We start from the raw sequence: 27,603 nt of genomic DNA, 5'->3' as shown, positions 1-27,603 counted from the left end.
TGGGAGTTTACATCGAGTTGGATTCAATAAAATAAAAGAGAATGATATTATTACAATCCTCTAATGCCGTAAGAGCAATTCTCCCACTATATGTAATTCTGACCCATCGAACGTATGCATGTATTTTATGTTTGAGATGCTGTGTGGTACTCCAACCTCTTCTAATGATCAGGGCTCAGTTCTGCCACTTTCTGGGAGCTATAGATGTAACCCAATCTGAGACGTTGCTTGTCTTGAGTCTGAAAAAGTGTCCTGACCCAAAATGTAATTTGTCCATTCCCTACCCAGATGCTGTCTGCCCTGCTGACTTCCTCCAGCACTTTGTATATTGCACATGATTCCAACATTTACAGTTTCTTATGTCTCAAATAATATCCTCATGTCCATTTTGAGAAAAAAAAGTCACTCCCTTTGCATTTGGCTGCTGCTCCACCCATGGTCCTGCCCTTCCCATCATATCAATCCACCTCCATACCTCACCCTGCTTCTCCCTCCCACTGCCCTATCTATCATTCCCCTCCTCATGCCCCACACTCCCCGGCCCAACCTCTTCCATCCGTGTCCATCCCACCAAGCTTTTCCTTCCCCTTGCCCAAACCAATCCTCTCCATAGCCCACCCTGTCCACCCCAGTTGGCCTCTCCCTCACCTTGCTGTGCTACATCCCACCCAACCGCTGAACATATGACCAGCCACTTAGCTCCTTTCCACCAAGCCTGTCCCTGCCACCCCCTTCCTCAATTCCCAACTTCTCACTCCCCTGTCCCATCCCGCTTGGTCTTACGCCACTGACCCTCTGTATCTCCCAACTCAAATGCTCCAATTTGTACCATCTCTGTGCACTGCATCAGCTAACATCGTTTTGATGAGTGTGCAGCCAGGATAAATCACACCAGAGAGCAACAAGAATTATGTACTTTAATTTGTGTGACAATAGTAAGCAAAGGTTCAAAAAAGTGTTTTTTTTATATCACAACTAATCATTCTTTATTCCGACAATGGCTAGGTTGCAGAACATATTGCATATGAAGTAGCTGAGGTGAATAGTGTACAAATATTCAAGGGGAAGTCAGATAAGTAATAGTTGTTTGAAATTATACTTCAAAAGACCTCTCATTGTTACAGAGCTGAAAATTGATTCCCCCCCCCCCCCCCCGGAGTTAAACACAAAAATGACCATTTCTGAGTCATTCCGCATCACTGGAATATTCAATGAGTATTTCAAATCTCGCTCAGCCTTGCAATCCCAACACAATTTCCACCTCTTATTTATGGCCACATTCCTTAGAGCGCTTCAGGGAACTTGACCCCAGTGACATGGTGGCTGAGCATTCCTTGGACAAGGTTGTTTTACTATTGAGCGCTGGCCTGGGTGACCTGCGGAATTGCGCAAGGCTTAGCAAAATACCCTCACTTAGTTTAGTTTAGAGACACATCATGGAAACAGGCACTTTGGCCAACTGAGTCTACACCGACCACTGATCACCCACACTCTAGTTCCACGTTATCCCACTTTTGCATGCTGCACATGGGACAATTTACAGAAGTCAATCAACCTCCACACTTGCACTTCTTTGGAATGGGGAAGGAAACCGGAGCACCCAATGAAAACCCACGCGGTCACAGGCAGAACGTACAAACTGCGCACAGACAGCACCCGTAGTCAGGATCATTTGGGTCTCTGGTGTTATGAGGCAGCAGCTTTACTGCTGTGCTGCTGCACCGCCCCATGCCACCACTCTGCAATAAACATCTCCCAAACTCCAGGAACATCCCCACCCACGAATCACAATGGACATCTCCATCCAAGACACAATTTCACTCCCTACTCCAGCCCAGTAAATGTCTTGCCCTCCACGTTCTCTCTCCAATTCCCCACCCTCCAAACATCAGTGATGTCCCAATCCCATATCCTCTGCATCCATTGCTCCTCACGCATGCACACACCAATAATCACACATAGCAATATACACACACTACACTGGCTAATAAAAGCATATATACGATAAGCACATACTAATGAAAGGTCACACACACACACCAAGGCAGATTCACACCACACCCCGATAAATACACTCAACACACACTAATCAAATGTACACATCGATACATGTGTACACCAATAAACACACACACATCCATATATACAGACTACACACACATTAATAATTGCGCACACCACACATATCAATAGCACACACCAGAGAGACCAATAAACGCAAACATGACACATACCACTTAATGGACACACCACACACACACACACACACACACCATTAAACGCACGCAACACTTAAGCACAGACCCAATAAACACACCCCAATAAAAGCTTACACACACACACATACCAATAAATGCAGACAATACCCATGCATCAATGAACGCAGATAAAGCACACTCTTAAATAAAACCACACATGCACACCAAAATACACACATACCATATACACACCAATATCCATACACACCAATATATACATACAGCAATAAACACACACCAATAAATGCAGTCAACATGTACACATTAATAGATGCACAAACCACATGTACAGGGACACCAATACACCAATACACAGGGACACCAATACACATGGTCATACCAATAAATGCACACAGCACACACACGCACACACACACACGCCAATAAACACAGACACCACACACACACACCAATAATGTGCACTGCAAGCCAACTGCTAAATGTGGAAGACCTAATCCACTGAACACAATGTTTTGGCCTGCAAGTGCAATGGAATCTCACAGTGTACATCCCTCAGGCATTGTATACCATGGCCCACACCACAGCACATATTCAAGAGACCTTTAAAGACGCTTTCAAGCCCATCTCCGCACAAACACGGGCAGATGAAGCAAAAACAATGACTATTACTGGGATGCCTTTATGATAACAAGATTACATGTTGCATGTTTTAGAAGGTTTAGGAGGTGTAGTCACTTTTCTTATACAGGAAGCAGAGCAGTAAACATGAACAGTAAGCCTCCATAAATTATAGTTTTTGTTGATAGTTGAAAACCCAATAATTGAACAGCACCCAGAGAAAAAATGCCCCCACACTTTTTAGACTACGGCTCATTAAACCATATTATTTACCATTGAGACAAAATAATTCCAGATAAATTTGAGTAATTATCGTAACCCCATTTGATTCATTTTTCCTGTTTATTAATTAAGGTTCAAGAAATGCAATTCTTTATGCAGATGACCTATTGCAGATGACCAATTGTACAAAGCCAGTGATCCAAATATCTGACATGGTGCTCTTCATATTATTAAACACTTGTTCCATTACCTTTAGTAATCAATGTCTTATGTTCATCTCTAAGGGCAGTCTGAACTTTGCCTGGAAGGCAGTAGCTCAGCTTGGATGGTTTCATTTACAGGTCTCTCAAAAGGTATATGTACTTGCAAACATTTAAATCAAAAATTGGATCACTCCAAATGACACATACAGCTCATTTCTTATTCTTTTTAAAAGTGAACTGTGTCAGTTTGCACTACATTGTGATTGTCCTTGCCTCACATAAGTAACATGGCAGGATTAAGTTTCTCCTGAATTGCTCTCGCACTTTGACAATAATTCCATTAACAGCGGCGTAACCATGTAGAATATAAAAGTAAAAATTAAGTTCTGCGCAACTCAAATTTCTGGGATATCTTTTTTTTAAGGCAAGAGAGTTTCTACTAATTGGGAGTCTAATTCAGATGGAACCTTTAGGAAAGAATAATAACATGATTTTCAGCAATTTCTCTTTTAAATTTACAATGGAACATAATGCTGAATTGCAACCAAACATGGAAATAGCCTTTTTTTTTTTAAGTTATCCGTCATTTCAAATTGGGTCATTCACAGGTAGCAAATTGAAAAAGCAACTTAGTTGTTTTTATCTCCTTTGAAGGCCTTTATTAAATCAGAAATGTTATGGATGAAAAAAATGTATTTTGCACATTCATGCATTATTCTAATTCATGTTATTGATCAAGAAAGAAAAATGAAATTATCTACGTGAAATATGTGGAATTTAAGCTGACTATATGGCAGGTTCAAGTATCCCTGAAAAGAAGTTCAGAAGATGTGTTAGTCAGATGGTTCACAGCAGGGTACTTGCCTCTTTGTGGACCCACAGCTAGGGTGTTTAATGAAATAAACTTCAACGATCTGGCACTCTCAGGAATTTGATGGGGCCGGACAAATAGATTTTACAGAGATAGACACAAAAAGCTGGAGTCACTCAGCAGGACGGGCAGCATCTCTGGAGACAACGAACGGATGACGTCATCCATTCATTTTCTCCAGAGATGCCTGAGTTACTCCAGCTTTTTGTGTCTACCTTCGGTTTAAAGCAGCATCTGCTCCCTCCTACAGTTTTTACAAAGTGTTGTTAATGCCCCTACACACTGAAATTCACTATTTTTTTAGTTGTTACACAATAGCTTAACAAATCTTCCAGTGAATCCAGGTGACTTGAAGGGGAGCATGGGGAATGTGGTCCTGGTGCAAGGGAACATAATCCAATGCATTTAAATGGAGCAAGAAGCCGGGGCTCTAGTGCATGCAAAACAAGTGGGGAAAGCAGGGGTCCAGTGAGTTTTAATGAAGTGCAGGAAACAGGGATCCAGTGTGTTTCATGGGGGGCATTAGATGTAGAGCCTGGTGTGTGAAAATGGAACATAGGAACGAGCTCCCTGGTGAATTACAAGGAAGCATAGGAAACAAATACTGGTGAGCCAGATCCTAATCCTTCAGATAACAGACTCTTGGAGCCATATGACTGAAAATATATGTCATACCCTTTGCACCGGCCAAGGTTCAGGACCAGGAATGGTGAAAGGGAGTTAATGGAAACATGGAGGTGGTGGTGGAGAGAGGGAATCAATCAATCAATCAATCAATCAAGCACTTTATTCATCCCCGAGGGGCAATTTCAAAGGGCACATTACAGTAGCTTTTTAAAAAAAAAAAGAAAGAGACACAATCAACGAAGAGACAAACATTCAAAGCTACTCTCTGCACCTACCGGTCGACCGCACGAGCAGTGACCCGGCAAGGATTGGGTTGTCAGCAGCGATACAATAATAAAGAACACACAAATTGTAACACAAACATCCACCACAGCATTCATCACTGTGGTGGAAGGTACAAAAATGTGGCCAGTCCTTCTCCATTTTCCTCCCCGTGGACAGGACCAGAGTCCAGAGTCAGTCCAGGATCGGCTCTTCCTCACCGGAGACCGCGACTTTAGATTGTTGTAGGCCGCAGGCCGGCGGTCAAGATTTAAAGTCCCCGCAGTAGCCAGAAGCACCGTAGACTGCAGGGCCGGCGGTTGAAGCTCCCCTCTAGGGGTGATGGTAAGTCCATGCCGGCCCCGCGGTAGACGTTGGCCGCGGGCCGGCAGTGATGGCTTCTTCCTCCCCCGGGTCCCCCACGAGGGATCCCGGGCTGTAGACGCCACACCAGCTGGAGCTCTGCAGACCGCGGCTTCAGGCTGCCCCGGGCCAGCGCGAAACGGAGCGCTCCCCTCCAGCGAGCCCCAGCGAGGGCTCACCCGCTTCACGCCGAGAGTCCACGCTGCGCCCGCTGCTGAAGCCCCGGGCACGTCTCCGGGAAAGGCCGCGCTGATCCTTGATGTTAGGCCATGAAGCCCAGGAATGGAGGGAAAAACTGATCATAAAGTGTTGGGACCATCCTATGGGCGGAAGAGTTTGGCTGCTGTCCAGTTGTAGATGTTAGGTGTTGGGGGAGACTTAATATTTGCAAAGTAGGATGGTTGGTGGTCATGAAATGGTGTGTTCTGCTGGCATGAGACGAGCTATTGGTTGCTGATTGATGAGGGTTCAGGATCAGGTCAAGCTGACAGACCAGCACGTGTTCTTGGGGCGATGTTGGAGGTCTTGGAGGGTCCTATATTACCATGAAAGTACATGTGGTTTTTTAATCATTTTAAAAGTAATTTCCAAACTTGGTTTAGTTACCTCTGCACTGATGAGGGTGGTGATGTTACGGTGGAGATACGGTGATGTTACAGTGAAGTTGCTGTGAGGTTACGGTGAGGTTCATGTCCATTCCGTGTTTTTGATTTACATTTAACGCAATGGACTGACTGAACCTTCTTTATAAGGTGTTCAGCAGTATAATATGGTAGGCGCAGACCATAGGAGATTATCCAACGGACTAGACTCCCTAGACAGACCAGACCTCTGCCTCTTTATGACTGCAATAAAGCCAACACTGCAACTCTCAATCCATCCGTCCATCAGTCCCTCTCAATCCTGCGACATCAACCACCATAAAGAAAAGGACGACAGGCGCATGGGAACACCACCATCTACAGAGTCCGTTCTAAATCGCAAACCATCCAGACATGTGAATATATCACAGGTCCTTCATTATCCCTGGTTTCAAATTCCAGACTCCCTGCCTAACAGCACAGCAGGAGCATCTTCACTCGAATTACTGTAGCGGTTCAAAGAGTTAGTTTGATTGAGATGTTCTCAAGAGAAATTAAAGATGGTCAGATCTTGGTCATGCCAAAGTTCTTTAGTAACTTGTCAGTTTCTTTGTTGAACTACATTAAGGCACATGTTGCAATCAAAAGCGTTGAACAATTTTTAAGAAAAAAATGTAAACAATGTTGCAATCTGCTCTACTTAAATTTCCACAAAATATACACCAAACGGTGTCCACAGGACTGCTCTGATCATCCCAGCAGCTGCAATAGTTTTAATAATGAACTCTAAGCGTTACTAGTAAAACCGAGCCTTGGCTCACCTGGGGATAAGTCTGATATCCAATTGCTAATTACCATGTATCCTTTTGTTCACTCTAACTGCTTGTTTTAATTGAGAATAGAAACCACCATTTTATAGGCTTTTAACAACATTTTATCATCTCTGACACACACACTGCAACAGATTCCCACTCACTTGTAGCATTACAGTGCAGATACAAAGTCCTCCCACAAAACCATAACTGTCACTAGATCTGCATAATAATGACCCTGAAGATTAGAGAATACCTGGTTCAGTCTCTAATCTCAGCAAAGTACCTCGGGAGCCAGACCTTTCTTTTAATTGCAGCATATTTCTTTAGGCCAGTCATTGATTTTTTTTTTTATTGATCTTCCAACACTGAAGGCAGCCGCCACCAATTCATGCCGTTCGCTTTGGTGTTTTGCCGTATAAGAAATGACCTACATTTCCTTGAACAAGAAGAAATTATTTCTGGATCTTCACCGACAAGTAACAAAAGAGCGGTTCCCCACTGAGATTATTTCACTCCCAGGGATGATTCAGGAGCACAGATTTCACAGAAAATAATGAAAGCCGAGAGCCTGCTAATACAAACTGTGGTGAAGTTCTGTTTGAACTTTGCTTAGATTCCTGATTTGCCGCAAACATCAAACAATTTAGTCTGCGCTATCAATGCCTTCGCTCGCAAGACTGCAGGATACCAGAGCACAGATGACAAAAAAAACTATGCAGATAATTTGTCGTGTCGAGCATTTGCAGGTGATAGAGAGCTATAACAAAGTAATTTAGTTTAGTTCAATTAGTTAATTCCACCCACCCGGGATCTGGAAAACTGTTTGTAGCTTGGATTTTCATTCCTAAGGATATTTTTTTTACTGAAGTCAGTACAACGTACATTTACCAAACTAATTATTTTAAAATGAAGGGTGGCAGAGTGGTGCAGCTTGTATACCCATAGCCTCACATCACCGGAAATTGTTAATGGACTGTAAATGGGGAGAAGGCAGGAGAATGGGGTTAGGAAGGGGGAGATAGATTGAATGACGGAGTACACTTGATGGGCCGAATGGCCTAATTTTGCATCTTATTATTTATGACCTTAAATCGCTGTTCAGCAGAGACAGGACATGAAAAGAAGAAAAAATATTGAGATGCTGTAAATCTGAAATAATGGTGAAAGCTCATCAATATGAAAGGTTAAGTCAGTTTCTCTCTCCACAGTTCCTGTCTGAATAGAACATAGAACAAGCACAGCATAGGAACATGCTCTCCACAATGTGTGTACTAAATTTATGCAAAGACTAACTCATCTCATCTGCCTGCACATGACCCATCCACTCCATTCCCTGTATATCCATGTGCCTATCTGAGTGGCTGATTCACCCAGCATATTCTGTTTTATTTTTTTTTAAATGGAACAATTCTCTATTTGCAAAAGGGTACCGACTCTTGGTTTGGGAACAATAGTTATTTCTCCTTGATATTGTATCTTTCAGAGAAACAACCAAAGCATGCCAGAATTGTCTCGTGGCAGTAATCATCGATTGGAGCTGACCCTTAGAACCCCAATCTTTTCTTTGGGGAAACACCTCTACCATGCACCTTTGATGTAATATAGCTGAGAGATAAATGTGGGAAGGAATCGATGAGACTCTGAGGTGAATAACATGGTTTAGCATTGGGTTAGTATAAATTAATTATTAATGGACAACACAGAATTGATGGGCTGAAGGGCCTATCAGTGTCTTGTATCTTTCCATCACTCTATGATTCTGCGCATCAGATGGGAACCTCCAGGAAAGCTATCTCATTAGAATTAGTCACATTAAAGCCAAATGAGAAAAGAAGATATTTACTTTCATAATAATAGGTCAGTGATGAAATGGCTGAGTTTAATTGAATCCCCCAATTTCACTTCATTTTAATATTACTAATATAGGATTTAAACTGATATCTTCAGGATTATCATGTGAGAAAGAACTGCAGATGCTGGTTTAAATCAAAGGTAGACAAAAAATGCTGGAGTAACTCAGCGGGACAGGCAGCATCTCTGGAGAAAAGGAATGAGTGACGTTTCAGATCAGTCTGAAGAAGGGTCTTGACCCAAAACGTCACCATATCAAAATTCTGCTATGTTTCTTCACTGTTATGAGTCACAAGTTCACATTTTCTGCGGAGTACCATAACACAGTCACAATAATCCACAATAAACCATTTTTCGGTTTCGAATTATTCTGACAAGAAAAACCCTTTATTTGTTTCTCTACGCATTAATTTTTAAAAGAGATGAGGTGAAGGCGGGGGAACCCGGGTCGATATGAGAGTGTCTTCCCCACTGTTGCAATCCACAAAGAATGATAAATTATTCACAAAGCGAAAAGTCCGTATCAATGCAAGTGCCACATAAATTAGAAGCTTCACAAAAGTCCAGCAAAATTGTTATTGATGGTGCAATTAGGGATGTAATGATGTTCAAAAAATACTGCATTGATTCTCAACTCAATGCAGCAAATCTTAAAGGTCCTCATTTAATTTGAACAACAGTTACAATTCAGTCATTATGTTTTACAAAAGAGAGGAGACGGGGTACAAATATGGTTTAAAGTTGTTTGTGCAATACTCATAGGGAGTATGTATGAATTTCACTTTCTGACATCTTAAAAATGTATTTCCCTTTCTTGGAAATGTAGTGTTGCTGAGAATGTCAGTATTTATTCATTCTGATCCTCAAGGAGGTGACGGAGATCTCTGCAATCCTTATTACAAATATATTCCCAATGTTGCTAATCAAGTTGTTCCAAAAGTTAGAATTGAGACCAATTGAGGTGCAACTGTTGAATTCCAATCCTTTGCTCCTGTCAATTTGTCCTTCGCGATTAAGAGTGCCCGGTATAAAAGTAATGAGTCAAACTCTTGCCCAGCCATTGATTCCATGAAGCAGAAGATCTATTATTTCATTCTTCTTCAAAGGTCGCTATCTTGTCATGGTGAAGAAGCCTGCATGTGCATGAGATCTTGAGACCTAAACCCTCTGAGCTACACTCCTGGCATGGTCAGCCCAAGGTGAGAAGGTCAAGGGAGAGGTTCCTGACAAAGCACAGCCCAAGAAGAAGATCTCAGTGGTAAAACAGGTGGAGGATGGGGGCTTGCCAGCAGTGGAAAACCACAATGGCTGAGAAGGCAGAATAAGGCTGCAGCAGGGAAAGACTCCAAAAACAGTGGAGCCCATACCATTGACACCTGGCCCTGTCTCTCTCAAGCACGGAGTGGTGGCTGTCCGTTCACCAGTGATCCCAGGCTAAAAGATGCCCCACACCGATTCAGATTCAGATTCAGATTCAATTTTAATTGTCATTGTCAGTGTACAGTACAGAGACAACGAAATGCATTTAGCATCTCCCTTGAAGAGCGACATAGCAAACGATTTGAATAAAAAAATAATAAGTGTCCGGGGGGGGGGGGTGGTGATTGGCAGTCACCGAGGTACGTTGTTGAGTACAGTGACAGCCGCCGGAAAGAAGCTGTTCCTCGACCTGCTGGTTCGGCAACGGAGAGCCTTGTAGCGCCTCCCGGATGGTAGGAGAGCAAACAGTCCATGGTTGGGGTGAGAGCAGTCCTTGGCGATGCTGAGCGCCCTCCGCAGACAGCGCTTGCTTTGGACAGACTCAATGGAGGGGAGCGTGGAACCGGTGATGCGTTGGGCAATTTTCACCACCCTCTGCAATGCCTTATTACCACAGGCATCCAGGTGGAGGGACAATAAAGTCTGTGGCTCCAGGAATGTGCTCGCCAGCCATCTGGAGACCCCATTTAAAGGACCCACCAGGAGAACTATCAAATACATCTTTCGATGATCACAAACGATGATGATGATGATGAACATTTCACGATGCAGAAGGCCCAGGGTTTTTTTTCTACAATTGCCCTACAATGGTGGGAAACTGAGTCAAACTAAAGGGAAAAAGGGAAATGTGTGTGAAAGCTGAACTAAAATAATAGTTGTACATCCCCGTTCTCCACTGAATGCAGCCCTTTTGTACCGATTTGGTAAAAGCAACAATACCTTCTGGATCCATGTTGCTTGGTGAGTTTGAACCAATATCTTTGGAAATGTTGCTTGATACCACTATAGTTATGTCTCTGCTCTCACCATGGTGAAGGTTGAGTGTGGACAGGAGGTAAGACATACCTAGATAATGTTCCACATGGAAGTTTGTGTTGAACTAAAGCAGCTTTACCAGAGATGTCTTGAATGCTGCAGCTTAAGCCCTTAGTTCAACATCTGATAGGATGTGGAGAAAGAGGAATAAAGGGTCAATTGTCAAAACATGGCCAATTCAAAGGGTAGGTTTAAGGAATGCACATGAGGAAGAGAGAATGAGTAAGAGTAAGGCTTAAATGGGAACTCCAGGTGTGGCACGGTGGCGCAGCAGTAGAGTGTACGGAGTTTCCACATTCCCCCAATGACTGAGTGGGTTTCTCCAGGTGCTCCAGTTTTCCTTCACACTCCGAAGACGGTCCGCAATAACCAAGCTGACCTCCCGGTGGCTCAGCACTTCAACTCCCCCTCCCACTCCGTCTCCGACCTCTCTGTCCTGGGTCTCCTCCATGGCCACAGCGAGCAGCACCGGAAATTGGAGGAACAGCACCTCATATTCCGTTTGGGGAGTCTGCACCCCGGGGGCATGAACATCGAATTCTCCCAATTTTGTTAGTCCTTGCTGTCTCCTCCCCTTCCTCAGCCCCCCTGCTGTCTCCTCCCATCCCCCAGCCTTCGGGCTACTCCTCCTTTTCCCTTTCTTGTCCCCACCCACCCCCGCCCCCGATCAGTCTGAAGAAGGGTTTCGGCCCGAAACGTTGCCTATTTCCTTCGCTCCATAGATGCTGCTGCGCCCGCTGAGTTTCTCCAGCTTTTTTGTGTAACCTTCGATTCTCCAGCATCTGCAGTTCCCTCTTAAACAGGTTTATAGATTAATTGGCTTTGGTAAAATTGTAAATTGTCCCTAGCGTGTAGGATAGTGTACGGGGTGATCAATGGTTGGCATGGACTCGGTGGACCAAAGGGCCTGTTTCCACGCTGTATCTCTAAAGTCTAAAGTCAATGCCATATTATGTGGAATGACCGAATATTTATTGAATCTCCCTGCATTTTCACACACACCATTATTTTTTGCAATGTAGAGTTAGAGCTTCTCTTTGTGGCAAACTGACAAAAGCATAGATTTTCATGCTCTCTAAATAGTGTTGACATATTCTCCAATGTTCATTTTTAATGTAAAATATTTGCATTTGTACACAATAAGGTAAATCTGGGAACTTCCAAATAAAGCTGTTATTATTTATTCACCAGGCACATTTTGATGAGATTGCAAAATGCATGGGGTCAAACTGCGATGAAGTTTCCTGCAACAGAGAATGCTGATAAGAGAGACCGACTTGTTACCTGAAGCTGGGAAGGCAGGTAAAGTGATTTCCTGTTCTGGTGGAAACTGCCCCCCCCCCCCCCCTCACCCCACCGTGCTGTGATAGATGGTACCCTCACCCATGTCCCCTCTGTGTCCTATGGTTCTGCTCTTTCCTGCCCTCCCCCAGATGGAACAAGGATGGAGTTTCCCTGGTCCTCACCTTTCACCCCATTAGCCTCCACTTCCAATATATCATTCTCCAACATTGCTGCAGTCTTCAACATGATCCCACCACCAGTTACATCTACCCATTTCCACCTTTTTCTTCTTTCCAATCACACCACTCCCTCATCTCTCCCCAACCAACCTAGCCCCTCCCCAAGTACGTTTTCCAGCAACCACAGGAGATGTAACTTCTGTCTCTACTCCTCCTCTCTCCCATCTTGGGACGCCAAACCCTTCCAGATGATTCAGAGGTTCACGTGCATCTCTTCAAACTTTGTCCACTGCATTCTGTACTCCAAATGTGGCCATCTTAACATTGGCGTGATCAGTGTAGATCACTACACCAAACTCTTGCACTCTGTCTGCCAAGGCCAGCTGGATCTCACCATTTTGATTTTCCTTCCAATTCCCTGGCCTTTCTATCCTTGGCCTCCTCCATTGCCAGAGTGAGGCCACAAAAAAGCTTGAGGGAACAGTGCCTCATGTTCTATTTCGGTAATTCACAACAGTATGAACATTGGGTTAATTCCCCAGATGGTGGGACTGTCATATACGGAACGAATGAAGCGGCTGGGCTTGTATACTCTGGAATTTAGAAGGATGAGAGGATATCTTATTGAAACATATAAGATCATTAAGGGATTGGACTAGTGTGTCACTGCCACTATGAATAGTAATATATATTTAAAAAATATATTGCAAATTCAGACAAAGACTAATTACAGGATGAAATGGTGGATTATGGCAGGAAACATGTTCCCGATGTTGGGGGAGTCCAGAACCAGGGGCCACAGTTTAAAAATAATGGGTAAGCCATTTAGAATGGAGAGAAGCAAACACTTTTTCTCACAGAGAGTGGTACTGATTGGGGATGATCAGCCATGATCACATGGAAGGGCTGTGCTGGTTTGAAGGGATGATTGGCCTACTCCTGCACCTATTGTTTATTGTCTATTGAATTATTCAATTTCAAGATATACCCCATTTACCCCCCTCCCCCTGTATTTACCATACACCTCACCCCAGTGTCCACACACTTCTCCTTTTCATGACTCCAAACGCTCTTGCCCTTTTCCCCTTCTCCTCTCATTCATCTCAAACCCCCTCTATTCAGAGTCTCTGATTTCCCTTTAATCCTATCTTTCCTTTCCCCCACCCCCTTGCTCGCCTATTGCCTTCCCTCTGGCTTTACATTTCACTCATAGAAACATAGAAACATAGAAAATAGGTGCAGGAGTAGGCCATTCGGCCCTTCGAGCCTGCACCGCCATTCAATATGATCATGGCTGAGCATCCAATTCAGTATCCTGTACCTGCCTTCTCTCCATACCCCCTGATCCCTTTAGCCACAAGGGCCACATCTAACTCCCTCTTAAATATAGCCACTCATCCTCTTCCTTCCTAAATACTCATGTGCCTCCTTTTCTCCACCAGCCTTTGTCACTAACTCCATCCATCTTCCAATCAAACCCCTGTCACCCTGTATCCACCCATCACTTGCCAGGCTTTGTCCTGCTACCAACTCTTTTCCAACTTTCTCCTCCCGACTCCATCAGTCTGAAGATTGATCCTGACCCAAAACATAGACTGTCCATTCCTTCCACAGATGCTGGGTTTCTCCAGCATTTTGTGTTTTGTTGCCTGAAACTGCCACTATGAATAGCAATATATATTAAAAAATATATAGCAAATTCAGACAAGACACAGGATGAAATGGTGGATTAAAGGGAAAGGCACGTAATTAATACTTTGGCAACTCAATCAATGAAATGCTAAGTACATTATTCAAAACCATACTCAAATAGTTCCTTATATCACTAAAGATTGCCTCTCATCTATTTATTGTGGGCAAATCCATTAGCACTGTCTCAAATAATGAGAACCAACTGAGGCAAATCCAGCTTTCATTTCAATCAAAAACACTTCTAAATCAGGTTGTCACCATCCCTTATTCATTGCAGTTACTCACAATGTTACAAGTAGAATCCAATAAAGTAGAAAATAAATCTGGAAAACATACAAACATTTCAAATGTACACCATGTATTTTGTTTGCAGACCATCAATGATTAAAAACAAGTAGATCTCATACAAGGTATGAGTAGATCTCATACAAGTCTGAAGAAGGGTTTCGGCCCGAAACGTTGCCTATCTCATTCGCTCCATAGATGTTGCTGCACCCGCTGAGTTTCTCCAGCATTTTTGTGTACCTTAGATCTCATACAACTCATTATAGATTTAACGGGCTGCAATTCAAATATCTTAAGACATAGGAACAAGAAGGGACCATTCAGCATCTCAATCATTTCATTTAATTCCATCACATCTAATCCATACTTCAGTTCTACTGCACTGTTTAGCTCCACAACCCTTCGATATCTCTATTTAACAGAAATGTGGCTATTTCAACCTTGAAGGCTTTGATTAGCTTTGTGCATTCTTAGCAGAGAATTTGAGATTTCTTCTAACCTGGACATAATGGTAAAACTTCAGTCTGAGACAAAGTTGGAGGTTTCAATGAGAACGAGGACCTGAGCTCACCAATAATATCTTGTTTCCCATTCGGGAATCAATTTTGTGTTAGGCTGCGTCCCTGAGACCAAATTCTTAGGCCCCAGGAGATGCAAGGTCATAAGGAAAGAAAAATAACAGGAATAGAATGAAAGCCAAGTTAAATATAAATGTTATTCACAGCGATAAACCGAAATCAGACCAGTGTATGAATTTTATCTAATATTGATTTTCCAGGCTGTTCATTGCAGAGTTCCTCACCATAGTACAAAGACGGACACCTCTCTTCATCATACCTGAGGCAACTAATGCCAATATGAACTGCAAGCATATTAATCTGTGGGCATTTGTACATGCTGAAACTAAAGCCAATGCATTACAATTGTAAACAAATAAACATCCACTTACCTTTTCTGCTGATTTAGCAGTGCCAAAAAATATTGGAATGAAGGCAAGCCATACTATACAGGTAGTGTACATAGTGAATCCAATAGGCTTAGCTTCATTGAAGTTCTCTGGGACGCCCCTTGTCTTGATGGCATAAACAGTACATGTCACCATTAGAAGGATACTGTATCCCAGGGAGCATATGATTTGCAAATCTGTAATGTCACATTTGAGGACACCTCTGGCGAGCTCGGGGTTCGAGGTCTTCTGTTCATCGTAGTCCACGATTGTGTTTGGTGGGTCAACCCCAAACCAGATGAACACTCCAAGGAGCTGGACGGAGATGAGACTGGATGTGATTGCCAGCTGGGAGGTCGGGCTGATAAGCCTGGGTGCCGTCACCGCCTTCTTGCCCTGCTCAAAGATACGGAAAATCCGGTTTGTCTTAGTCAATAAAGCTGCATAGCTGATGCACATGCCGAGGCCCAGGAAGATGCGACGGAAGGAGCAAATTCCCATGTTAGGTTTGGCGATCATTAGGAAGGTGATGATGTAGCAGAGGAATATCCCAGTGAGGAGGACGTAACTGAGTTCCCGGCCAGTTGCCCGCACGATGGGCGTATCGTTGAATCGTATAAAAGTGGCGATCACAAAAATAGTGGCGATAATTCCAAGCATAGCAAGAAAGACGGGGATAATGGCCCATGGTGAATGCCATTCGAGCTTCACGATCGGGATATGGGTGCAACCAGTCCGGTTCACATTGGGCCTCTTGTCGTAGCTGCACATGGAGCAGCTGAACTCATCTCGTTGATACTGATATCCGTCACAAAGCTCACAGTGCCAGCAGCAGGATACGCCCTTCACCATTTTTTTGCGCTCTCCAGCTTTGCAGGGCAAGCTGCAGACAGATGCAGGGAGCTCACGGCTCCCTCCAGGCCACCGCATATCCTCCACCTGTGAAGAGGGAGACACAAGAGGCTCAGCACATTGCAAGGATTTAGAGATGGTGCTATGTTTCTGTTTATGTCTCCAGTGAACAAGCTATTCCCGGTTTGACAAGATTGCCTGCATTTGGTATTAAGTAGCCCACATTGAAGAGAAACTGTACAAATCCTCCCTCCTTATCAATCTCACGTTGCCAGCAACAGAAGCAAACATAGAGAAGGTACAATGTCAGTAATATCAATTATGTATATCAACTACAATGTGGCATTCCGCCATTTAGATCATGCACTTTCAACATATATTCAAATCATATTTCTATCAACTTTTCCTGCACTGAAATTATGGATGCAATTTAAACCTCTGGAAAAAATTGACCAGCATATGCTAGAAAATCCAAAACAAATGACTCCCCTTAGTCACCCCTAGTCAGTGTGCATCTCAAAGGTTTCTTTACATCCAAGTCACTTTTGTAAATAGACCCTACAAGCGCATTTTATCTTGAGACAATCCTTCACTCGCAGTGGACTTCTTCTTTAACAGATATGCAACTCTTGAACAAGAATGGTTAGGATAAAACACTTGCAACCTTATTAAGTACAGGATGTGAAAAGCATTGATGTACTTAAATGGATATCACCAAGCGCACAACGGATAAGGAAATGATGTGATGTATTGACAGGATAGGAGACATTTCAGTGAAGCACAGATGACTCCAAAGATCAATGTGACCGAATTGTCTCCTGACTGAACAATTCAACTTACATTTTTTATTTAGCTGCTGCCTTGTGGCATAACACTTAGGTTATGCCATTTGATTTCCTTTCTTATGCTTATAAACTTGGTTAGTTGTTTGAACTCTTTGCTTGTGTGAACAGTGATCTTATTTATTAAGTATCAAGACTTGTTAAAGAAGATGATTGAGCAAAACTATTCAGCATATACATAGCTGGGAAAATAAAATTTACTTCTGATTTTTTGTTGTCTTAAGCCTCCATTGAGAACGGAATTAATAAACAGATAATGCCCCAATACGATAAGCAACAGTTTTCATCTGCATGAAAATAAAATGTTTACTGCTGTGATTAGAATTGCTTGAAATATTATTAATTGCTTAATACTTGAACAGATCATGCAGAATGTTAAAGAATGTTGAATGTTGGTATTTTCCTGGAATCACACCCTTGGTTATATTTATTCCTCTTCGGCTTATTTTTGCTTTAGATTTTGAAGTGCCTTTTAAGTGTTTGGATACTTGGATACAATTCTTATCAAATCAAAAGCATATTCTGAACATTCTGACTACAATTCCAGAGAGTGAACAGTGAATCGTTATTGTCTAAATTAAGCAAAGATTTCAACGAGTAGGCACTGGAACAAAAGTACAATGAATAACAAAGAAAGAGAGAGAAAAGATAAATTTCAGAGAGGATATATTAGTATTTTTCTTGTTTGTAGCAATCATTTGGCAAAATAAATTGAGCTGAATATGATATCACTGGGGTGTTTTTTGTTTGCATCGGTGTTAAACTTAGGAATTCATTTCATAAAAACTCATTTCCATTTCATCTTCCTTTCCATCCTTGAGGTTCTTTCCATCCTTGAGGCAATATTGTACTTCCGGTGGCGCTGGTGTCAGCAGCCTCCACTTTTTTGGTGTTTTTATGTGGGGGAAGAGGGCATGGTGCGGGGGATACCGTCCTTCAGCCGCTTCCTGGTGAGGACGCGACTATTATTCGAGTCTCGTCCTCGCCCACCCCCCTCCCCCCACAGTGGCCTACCTACCTGGATTGGCGCGGCCTTTCCTGCCGGGATCGACCGGAGCTCCAGCAGTGGCAGGACAGCGCGGGGCTGGCGATGCCTTACCGGGGGTCGCCGTCTGGAGCCCGGAGTGCTGGACCTGCTGCACCGACATCCTGGAGCTGCGGTTTGCGGAGCTCCCAACGCGGGCGGCGCTGATGGACAGCGCGGGGTCCTGTGACTCTGCCCGGCTCGGCCTGTGGACTCAGGAGCTGCAGACTCCGGCAGCGGGAGGCGGCTGATCAAGGAGGTCCGGGCCGCTGAGGAGGAGGATGCTCACCGTCGGGGTTCGGCGTCGGCGTTCCACCAGCCCGGCGTGAGGGCCTGAACATCGGGCCACCCGGTGCGGCGACTGCGGGTGCTCGGAAGGCCCCGACCACGGATGAACACGGAGGGGAGGTTGGCTGGACTATGGTGCCATCCTCACCTTGGTGCCATTTATGTTATGTTGTGTCGTGGACTTTCTGTGTTTGTGCTTTTTAAAAAATTATATATTTTTTTAATTCAATTTCAATTTTATTTTTAATATGTTTTATTATTTATTTATTATTTATTTATTTTTTAATGATTTTTTTTTTAATTTAATTTTTTTTTTATGATACTGCCTGTAAGGGAAATTCATTTTGTTGTCTCAAATTGAGACAGTGATAATAAATTTGAATACAATACAATACTTATGTTTGGTATCATATTTATCTTTCAGTGACACAGCTTGTGTTATATAAATGCAAACCTTATTTGCAGTGGTTGAACTGAAAACAAAATGGCCAAAGAGACAACTAATTAATGAGACCTTAAACAGATCGGGGGTTAAAGTGACAGTGAAACAGCCCGTTTCATGTGAATAAAACATTAATTTTGCATACAAAGGAGACACATTATACTCTTTATTAGAAGAGTCAATTCACAAGTTAATATGATTGTCACAGAGTTAAAAATATGCCCAGGCATAAATTTAACAGGACTGCAGAAGGTTGCTTCAAAAGTATGTTTCCTCCAGCATAGAAGTGTGGCATACAAATCTAGACTAACATTAGTTCTTCAGGGAGGTATGTCAATGCTTGGTTTTGAATTATAGCTTCCAAAAACTACTCTATGTTAATAAAAATTTAACTTTATCCACAGTGATCCTCGCCAGAGTTTGTGCAGCATCCAATACTCATAAAACTATTTGTAAAAGCAGATTTGAATCCCAAGAATTGAGAATTTCATCCATATGTTTTACTTAGCAATACAGTACAAGATGAATATGCCAACTGGAGACCGAGTAGGTTTTGCAAATTACAGTTAATTTAAAAAAAAACGCAGGTGTAAAATTCTAAGATCATAATGTCCAGATTAATTTATTGGGATTTTTTGCAATGTAATTAAAGAAGAATATCCCATTCATTGTTGTAAGAAGGAACTGCAGATGCTGGTTTAAATCGAAGATAGACACAAATTGCTGGAGTAACTCCAATGGACATGAAGCATCTCTGGATAGAAGGAATGGGTGACGCTTAGGGTCGATACCCTTCTTCAGACTGATGTGTCCTCACAAGTTCAACAAAATTTAGTACAGAGATATGATAGGATATGTCAATGATGCATAACAGCATAAATTAATTAATTAAAAATAAACTGTCATGTTTTAAAGTTTATTTCAATCATTTGTAAAGAAATTTTATGCTTGTTCAAATGACTGAACATTTAATTTGTCTTTATTGCCTTGTGTATCAGACATCCAAATCAGTCCAACTTTGTCACAGAGAAAGTTTCATTTGAAAATCAAAACAGATTTTCACCAATAACCTGGCATTCAAAGTCTAAACAACTTCTGCCATTTAAGTCGATAATATGGGAACAATGAACAAAACGAACCATCAGAGGAATAAAGCATGCCTTCTTTCCCAGTGTACAAACCTATATTGGTTATTATGCATGCAAATTACATTGTGTGCTTTTAAAGCAGCAACAACAGCAGCCAGAGGAAATCAGATGAAATCATGCAACAATGAATATCCATCACGACGTTCGAACATTGAGTTCTTTGGCTCTGCGTGTAACAACTTAATGATTGCTGATCTAAGCCAATATTCAAATTCTTGCTCCTCTATACATATAAAGTATTATTTAAAAAAATAACCTGTTACAAAAATGAAAAAATAATTTAATTTACACAATTTCCTTAAAGCTAGATACAAATTGCTGGAGTAACTCAGCGGGATGGGCAGCATCTCTGGAGAGAAGGAATGGGTGACGTTTCGGTTCGAGACCCTTCTTCTGAAGACCCGAAACATCACCCATTCCTTCTCTCCAGAGATGTCCCGCTGAGTTACTCCAGCAATTTGCGTCTGTTTTCGGTGTAAACCGGCATCTGCAGTTCCTTTGTACACAACTTCCGTAGAGTAGTTGAGAATCTTCTTTCACCTCCTTCCCAGTTCTGACAAAGGGTCTTCAGGCCAAAATATTAAGTCTTTTTTCTCACACAGATGTAATCTGACTTACCGAGTACATCCAGCATTTTCTGTTTTAAATTCATGGACTATCTAATAGTCACTGCGTACCTTTGCAGTGCTCTGAGTCTAACAGATGTAATTTGGTACACAGCAACAATAATAAAGGAAGCTGAAGAAGGGTCCAGACCTGAAACATTGCCTATCCATAATCTCCAGATATGCTGCCTGACTCCAGCACTGTATGTCTTTTTCTGGTAACCAATATTTGCGTCAACAATAACACATTGCAGGCAGACAAAATGTGTAAGAATGGACTACAGATGCTGGTTTACACCAAAGAAAGACATAAATGCCGGAGTAACTCAGTAGGACAGGGAACATCTATGGAGAGAAGGAATCGGTGATGTTTTTGGTCAAAACCCTTCTTCGGACTGAAAGTCACTCCTCATTGAACCAGGGTAGGTCTTTATGCTTAATGATAATAGTGGTGTGAGGGATATAAAGAGCAAGATTTTGCAGAATGGCATGCAGGTCAGTTGATGATTATGGCCCAGTCTTGAATTGGTAGGCCTGTTCTCCGCCTATCCCTTTTAACATAACTGTGGTGTCTCACAAAACCATGGAGGTGTCCTGAGTTTGATGATGGGACTTTTCTGAGTTATTAGTTTGGTAATTTAATAATTACATCACCACCTGGTTGTCTGAATATTGACTTAGTTGGGCAGACTCTGCTTTGTTTTGACTTTGTGTGTGTAGGACAGCACTACCAATAATGTTTTTCACTGACTTGGAATGACATTGGCGTATCTATTTAGATTTTCCTGTTAATCTTTGAGATGGAAGTTGAATTTACAATCTTCTGACTCAAAGACCACTAAGATAAAACTACTATTTAGGTAATGCATTGGAGACCCAATCCTAGAGGAGTAGTAAGCCAACTGGACATTTGTGATTGTTTATAACCTCACATATAACCTGTTCTTGCCATAGAGGGAGTACAGAGAAGGTTCACCAGACTGATTCCTGGGATGTCAGGACTTTCATATGAAGAAAGACAGGATAGCTTGTACTCACAAGAATTTAGAAGATTGAGGGGGGATCTTATAGAAATGTACAAAATTCTTAATAGGTTGGACAGGCGAGATGCAGGAAGATTGGTCCCGATGTTGGGGATGTCCAGGACAAGGGTCACAGTTTAAGGATAAAGGGGAAATCCTTTAGGACCGAGATGAGAAAAACATTTTTCACACAGAGAGTGGTGAATCTCTGGAACTCCCTGCCACAGAAGGTAGTTGAAGCCAGTTCATTGGCTATATTTAAGAGGCAGTTAGATGTGGCCCTTGTGGCTAAAGGGATCAGGGGGTATGGAGAGAGGGCAGGTACAGGATACTCAGTTGGATGATCAGCCATGATCATATTGAATGGCGGTGCAGGGTACCAGGAATGGCGGATCATATTCGAAGGGCCGAATGGCCTACTCCTGCACCTATTTTCTATGTTTCTATGTTTCTAATACACTCTCACTTGTTAACCCAAAGTCTCTAATTCAAATTGAGTACAAGGCATCAAATATCAAGAACTAGAATGCCTATTTAACTGCACCCAGAGAAAACCCATGTGGTCACAGGGAGAACACATAAATACAGGGAGGCAGATCTAAACCTGGGTTACTGGAACTGTGACAACACTGTGCCACCCTAAGGATAATATAATCAGCCTCTTCAGCACATTCCTGAATTTTAATTAACCAAAGGTCACTTTAATATTGTTGAAAGTTCAGAGACAACATTGTTTAAGGTTTGAATATTTGCATATTTAAATGTATAGACTGAATCTTGTTAAAACTGTCCAGCACATCACAAGAAGAACTACCGCACCAACAAGGTGGTGGAAAAAAACAAAATGTAGCCAAAACTGCAACCATTCTTTACCTTAGAGACTAATACTGATAAAATATATCTGTACATGGTTGAAGGTTGGAACAGCCTGATTTCAGGCAAATGCAAGAACAGCATTGAGGTCACACTGACAAATAAGCATATTTGCTCATCTGATTAAGCATCATCAATTTTAAACACTATCATTAAGTTTTAATAAAATTCATGCTTCTTTTGTGGCCTCCAAATGGTTTCTCATCTTGTGTTGGCAGTATCATTTGTCAAAAGGCTTGCCTCGCATTTGGATGTGCGTTTTTAAGCATAATCTGCTAGAAATCTTAAATCAACAGGTATCCATTAATATGATATTACTCAAAGATGTAATTTTGGCTAAACATGAACGTGGTAATAGGAGTTGAGTTTGACCTGCTGTCCAGTCTCACGGTCCAAGGTCCTTGCCTGCCACAGCCATTGGGCCAGGAATCAAAGGGAGAATTAGCTGATGTTCCACACATCTAGATGACATTCACCGAGGCCTCAGTGGCCCAGCGTTAGAGTTGCTGATTTACAATGCCAGAGACCCGGGTTCGAACCTGACTACGGGTGCTGTCTGTACAGAGTTTGTACGTTCTCTCCCATGACCTGAATGGGTTTTCTCCAGCTTCCTCCCACAGTCCAAAGACATACAAGCTTGTAGGTTAAATGACTTCATTAAAATTGTAAATGATCCCCAGTGTGTGTAGAATGGTGTTATGCCCCTGTCCCACGCGACTAAAAATAGGTTGCCGTTTTAAAAATCGGTAATTTTTTAGGTGGTTGCCGGAGGTTGCAGGTAGTGGAAGGTAAGACCTGCAACCTCCAGCAACCACCTTCAACTAGCATCGCAACCGGCTTTGACTAAAAAAATTACCGATATTTTTAATCGCGGCCGGTTTTGAATTTTTTGAAATAATTGCCGGAACATAGAAGAAGCAGAAACCACTTTCGACCATTAGAGAGACTGACAAAAACCTCTGGGAACCGCACGGAAACCTTGGGTGGGGCGCAAAGTCTCCAGAGGTTTCCGTTCAGGTTTCCTAAGTGGGACAGGGGCATTAGTGTGTGGGTATCGCTGATCGGCGATCAGTGTTTAACACTGGGTTACATTACGGGTGAGTACATATCTATCAGTGTTTAACACTGCATCACATTACAAGTGGGTACATATCTATTAGTGTTTAACTCTGGATTAAAGTATCTGTGGGTACATATCTACCAGTGTTTAACATGGGTCACATTACAGTTGGGTATAGGTTTGTTAATGCTTGACGCTGGGTCATGGTACTGATTGGTACAAATTTGTCAGTATTTAATACTGGGCAACAGTACTGGCGGGTACAGGACTGTGAGTGGAATTAGGTCATAACATTCCAACTTCTCTCCTCAATTCACTGAGAGATGAAGGCCAGCATGCCAAAAGCCTTCTTCACCCAATCACCTGTGCCACCACTTTCAGGGAACTGTGAACACTTCACTAAAAGCATTCATGTCCATTTAGAACGGAGATGAGGAAAAACGTTTTCACCCAAAGAGTTGTGAATCTCTGGAATTATCTGCTCAGAAGGTAATGGTGGCCAATTCTCTGGATGCTTACAAGAGACAGTTAGATAGAGCTCTTAATGATAGCAGATTCAGGGAATATAGGGAGAAGGCAGAAATGGGCTACTGATTGTAGATGATCAGCCATGATCACAGTGAATGGCAGAAAGGGTCGAATTGTCTTGTCAGAAAAAACCTAATTGGAGTCTAGAGAAGGGTCTCGACAGAAACGTCACCTATTCCTTTTCTCCAGAGATGCTGTCATAGAGTCATAGAGTGATACAGAGTGAAAACAGGCCCTTCGGCCCAACTTGCCCACACCGGCCAACATGTCCCAGCTCCACTAGTCCCATCTGCCTGCGCTTGGTCCATATCCCTCAAAACCTGTCCTATCCATGAACCTGTCTAACTGTTTCTTAAAAGTTGGGATAATCCCAGCCTCAACTACCTCCTCTGGCCGCTTGTTCCATAAACCCACCACCCTATGTGTGAAAAAGTTACACCTCAGATTCCAATCCTGTCTGACCCGCTGAGTTACTCCATCCTTTTGTGTCAAACCTCATTATTAGTCGGGTAAACCTCAATGTGATACTCAGTATTCATAAGTGACTAAGTAAACATTGCATCTGGTATGCGAGGTACATTACTTGTGCAAGCAACTTTCATGTTATGAGAAGAGGGAAATGGAATCCAAAGCACAGCAAGGTTGATTATCATGGAAACAGTTTTCCCTGCAGCTATCATTAGACACGCTGTTATTTTATCAAATCAAAATTGGTTTAGGGTGTACAGTGAATTTTTTTGAACAAATTTGCAGCAGTTTCATCTGGAACAAAGGTATTGATCTCACCCTCCAGTCATGAGGTCATTTGGCTTCATATAATTGAACTGTGCTTCCAGATTTCACAAAAGATGCCAAGAATAATTCGACACATTGATATGTTACATGTGGTTTCTTAAATTAATGCCCAGAGACTGCTAATAAAAATAGGGATTTTAACCTTCCAAATCTGTATTGGTTATAGGGTGATGATATAATTATAAATTGTAGTTTATTTATAATTTGTTTTTGTGCTTTTTGGGAGTGCATAGAGACAGTGTGGAAACAGGTATTTCGGCCCAACTTGCCCACACCGCCAACATGTCCCAGCTACACTTGTCCCACCTGCCCGTGTTTGCTCCATATCTCCCCAAACCTTTCCTATCCATGTACTGTATCTGTCTAACTGTTTCTTAAACGTTGGGATAGTCAAGAGTCAAGAGTGTTTCATTGTCATATGTCCAGGATGGGACAATGAAATTCTAACTTGCTGCAGCACAACAGAATACGTGAATATGTAAACATAGTACATAATGGGGGAAGATAAAAAAAAGAAAAAGTTAAATAAATAACAAATATAGTGCAATAATAATAGTCTTTTGCAGTTCAGAGCTCAGAGCTTATTCGTTGTTGTGTTTAATAGCCTGATGCCTGACGGGAAGAAGCTGTTCCTGAACTTGGAATTTACAGTTTTCAGGCTCCTGTACCTTCTTCCTGATGGCAATGGTGCAATGAGTGTGTGGCCAGGATGGTGTGGGTCATTGATGATTGTAGCTGCCTTTATTAGGCAGCGACTACGATAGATCCCTTCCATGGTGGGAAGGTCAAAACTGGTGATGGACTGGGCAGTGGTCACAACCTTTTGTAGTCTTTTTCGCTCCTGGATGTTCAAGTTGCCAAACCAAGCCACGATACAACCAGTCAGCATGCTCTCTATCGTGCACCTGTAGTAGTTTAGGAGAATCCTCTTCGACATGCCGATTCTCCGTAATTTTCTCAGGAAGTAGAGTCGCCGATGCGCCTTCTTTATAATTGCATCGGTGTGCTGGGTCGAGGAAAGATCATCGGAAATATGCACGCCTCCTCTGGCAGCTTGTTGCATACACACATCCACCACCTTTGTGCTTGAGATGCCGCTGGAAGCAAGAGTTTTATTGCACCTGTACCTCACCGAGCTTGTGCAGGTGAAAATAAGCTCAGCTTGATTTGAAAAGGATGATCAGAATTGGCCCAGTACCCCTTAGCAAATGGCTACGTCTCTAATGTCAGCAAAATGACACTGGGACAAATGCACAAAGGTTATTGAAGGTTTCGCCAGCTCCGCCTCAATTATACAACCAACCTTCACAGTGCAACAACAGCAGAAATTGTTCATGGAATCTCCTGTATATGTAATTCTATCATGGTCAAAGCTTTTAAATGGAATTTTATCCCTATGTATGAAGCTTTGAAAGAATAGTGTTACGAGCTGTTTGATGGTGGGGAATGTTTACCAATGACAACTGTCCATTCTTTTCCATTAACATCATAAAGTTATACAGCCTGGAAACATGTCCTTCAGCCCAACTTGCCCACCCTGACCAACATGGCCCATCTACCTGCCTGTGTTTGGCTCATATCCCTCGAAACCTGTCCTGTCCATGTACCTGTCTAATTGTTTCTTAAATGTTGTGATAGTCCCTGCCTCAACTACCTCCTCTGGCAGCTCATTCTGGAAACCTACCACCCTTTGTGTTTATATTATGGGGTATTTTATTTCAACAGAAGCCGACAGGGTTTACATGCATCTAAAAAATGGCGACCCAGATAATTCAGCCATCTCGCACAAATAGCCCAATTTCCGAATATAAAGACTTCATTTCACGTGAAAATGACTTCATTAGAATTTAAATGAAGTAATCTTTTTAGGCAATCAGCACTACTCATTTATGGCCGACAAATATGACCTCATGGGCAATGTAAATTGACCAGGCATACAATCTTGAAGACCAGTACATAATGGCAACCACGGAAAAGCCAACCACTTACTGTGCTACTACTGCATCAATTGTAGGACATTCAGTCACACAACATTCAAAATTCCCTGTGTTGAAGGGAATTAACTGGAGAGGAGAGAACAAAATGTGAGCTGAGCAAAAAGGACTTTGCTTCCCCCACTACCCCCTAACACTTTTGTTTTTTTGATTGTTATTATTCAGACCACCAAGGAACAGTCTGTTCTCTGGCATCTGCAGGTCTCAAAAATGGATCAAAATCATTTGGTGACCTCTCTCACAGTTCTCACCCCTTGTAGAAAATCACTGGAGATGGCATCCCTGCGATTATGATTTCAGAATAGCAAGCATTGAGGAACTAACCCTCTACTCATTTCAGGGGACGTATCAAAGGCAAGCAGGCATCTGTTTAAAGTGAGCTGAAGAAGTCTTGAAGGGGATCTGAGGGGCAACTTTTTGTATTTACATAGAAAGTAGGGTGATATCTAGGAGGTGGTGGAATCAAATACAATGACGATCCTTAAGAGGTATTTAGATAGACACTTAAAATAGCCCAAGCTTAGAAAGATACCATCCTAATATAAGCAAATAGGATCAGTGCTGATGGGCAAAATGGTGAGCATGGACATGATGGGCCTATTTCTACAATGTATGACTCTTTAACTATCTTCCACAACACGAGTGATCTTAGCAAGAGGCGTACAACATCGGATAAGGGGTGAAAAAATGGCTGCAATCTGACAACATTAAATGATTGTTGAAATAACTCTGTTTAATAATAATACTTTTCCTAAACCAGAACATCAAGTGAACTCAGAATGATACCCAACACTGTGAGAGGATTGTGAAAACGGAAC

The 27,603-nt window shown here is 42.3% G+C and overlaps 1 protein-coding gene across 2 annotated transcripts in view; it reads right to left on the bottom strand.

Moving 5' to 3' along the window:
* LOC129704549 (metabotropic glutamate receptor 7-like) overlaps window positions 1-27,603 on the bottom strand; it is a 464,128-nt gene that overhangs the window by 95,817 nt on the left and 340,708 nt on the right. For both annotated transcript variants that reach the window (XM_055647732.1, XM_055647731.1), the window contains exon 8: window positions 15,316-16,251. In XM_055647732.1, the coding sequence (XP_055503707.1) occupies window positions 15,316-16,251 (936 nt within the window). The remainder of the gene's footprint in view (window positions 1-15,315; window positions 16,252-27,603) is intronic.

This window comes from Leucoraja erinacea, chromosome 16, assembly GCF_028641065.1.
Source record: "Leucoraja erinacea ecotype New England chromosome 16, Leri_hhj_1, whole genome shotgun sequence".
Classification (NCBI taxonomy): domain Eukaryota; kingdom Metazoa; phylum Chordata; class Chondrichthyes; order Rajiformes; family Rajidae; genus Leucoraja; species Leucoraja erinaceus.
The sequence above is the reverse complement of the archived record's forward strand: the minus strand, read 5'-3'. Positions and strand labels throughout refer to the sequence as shown.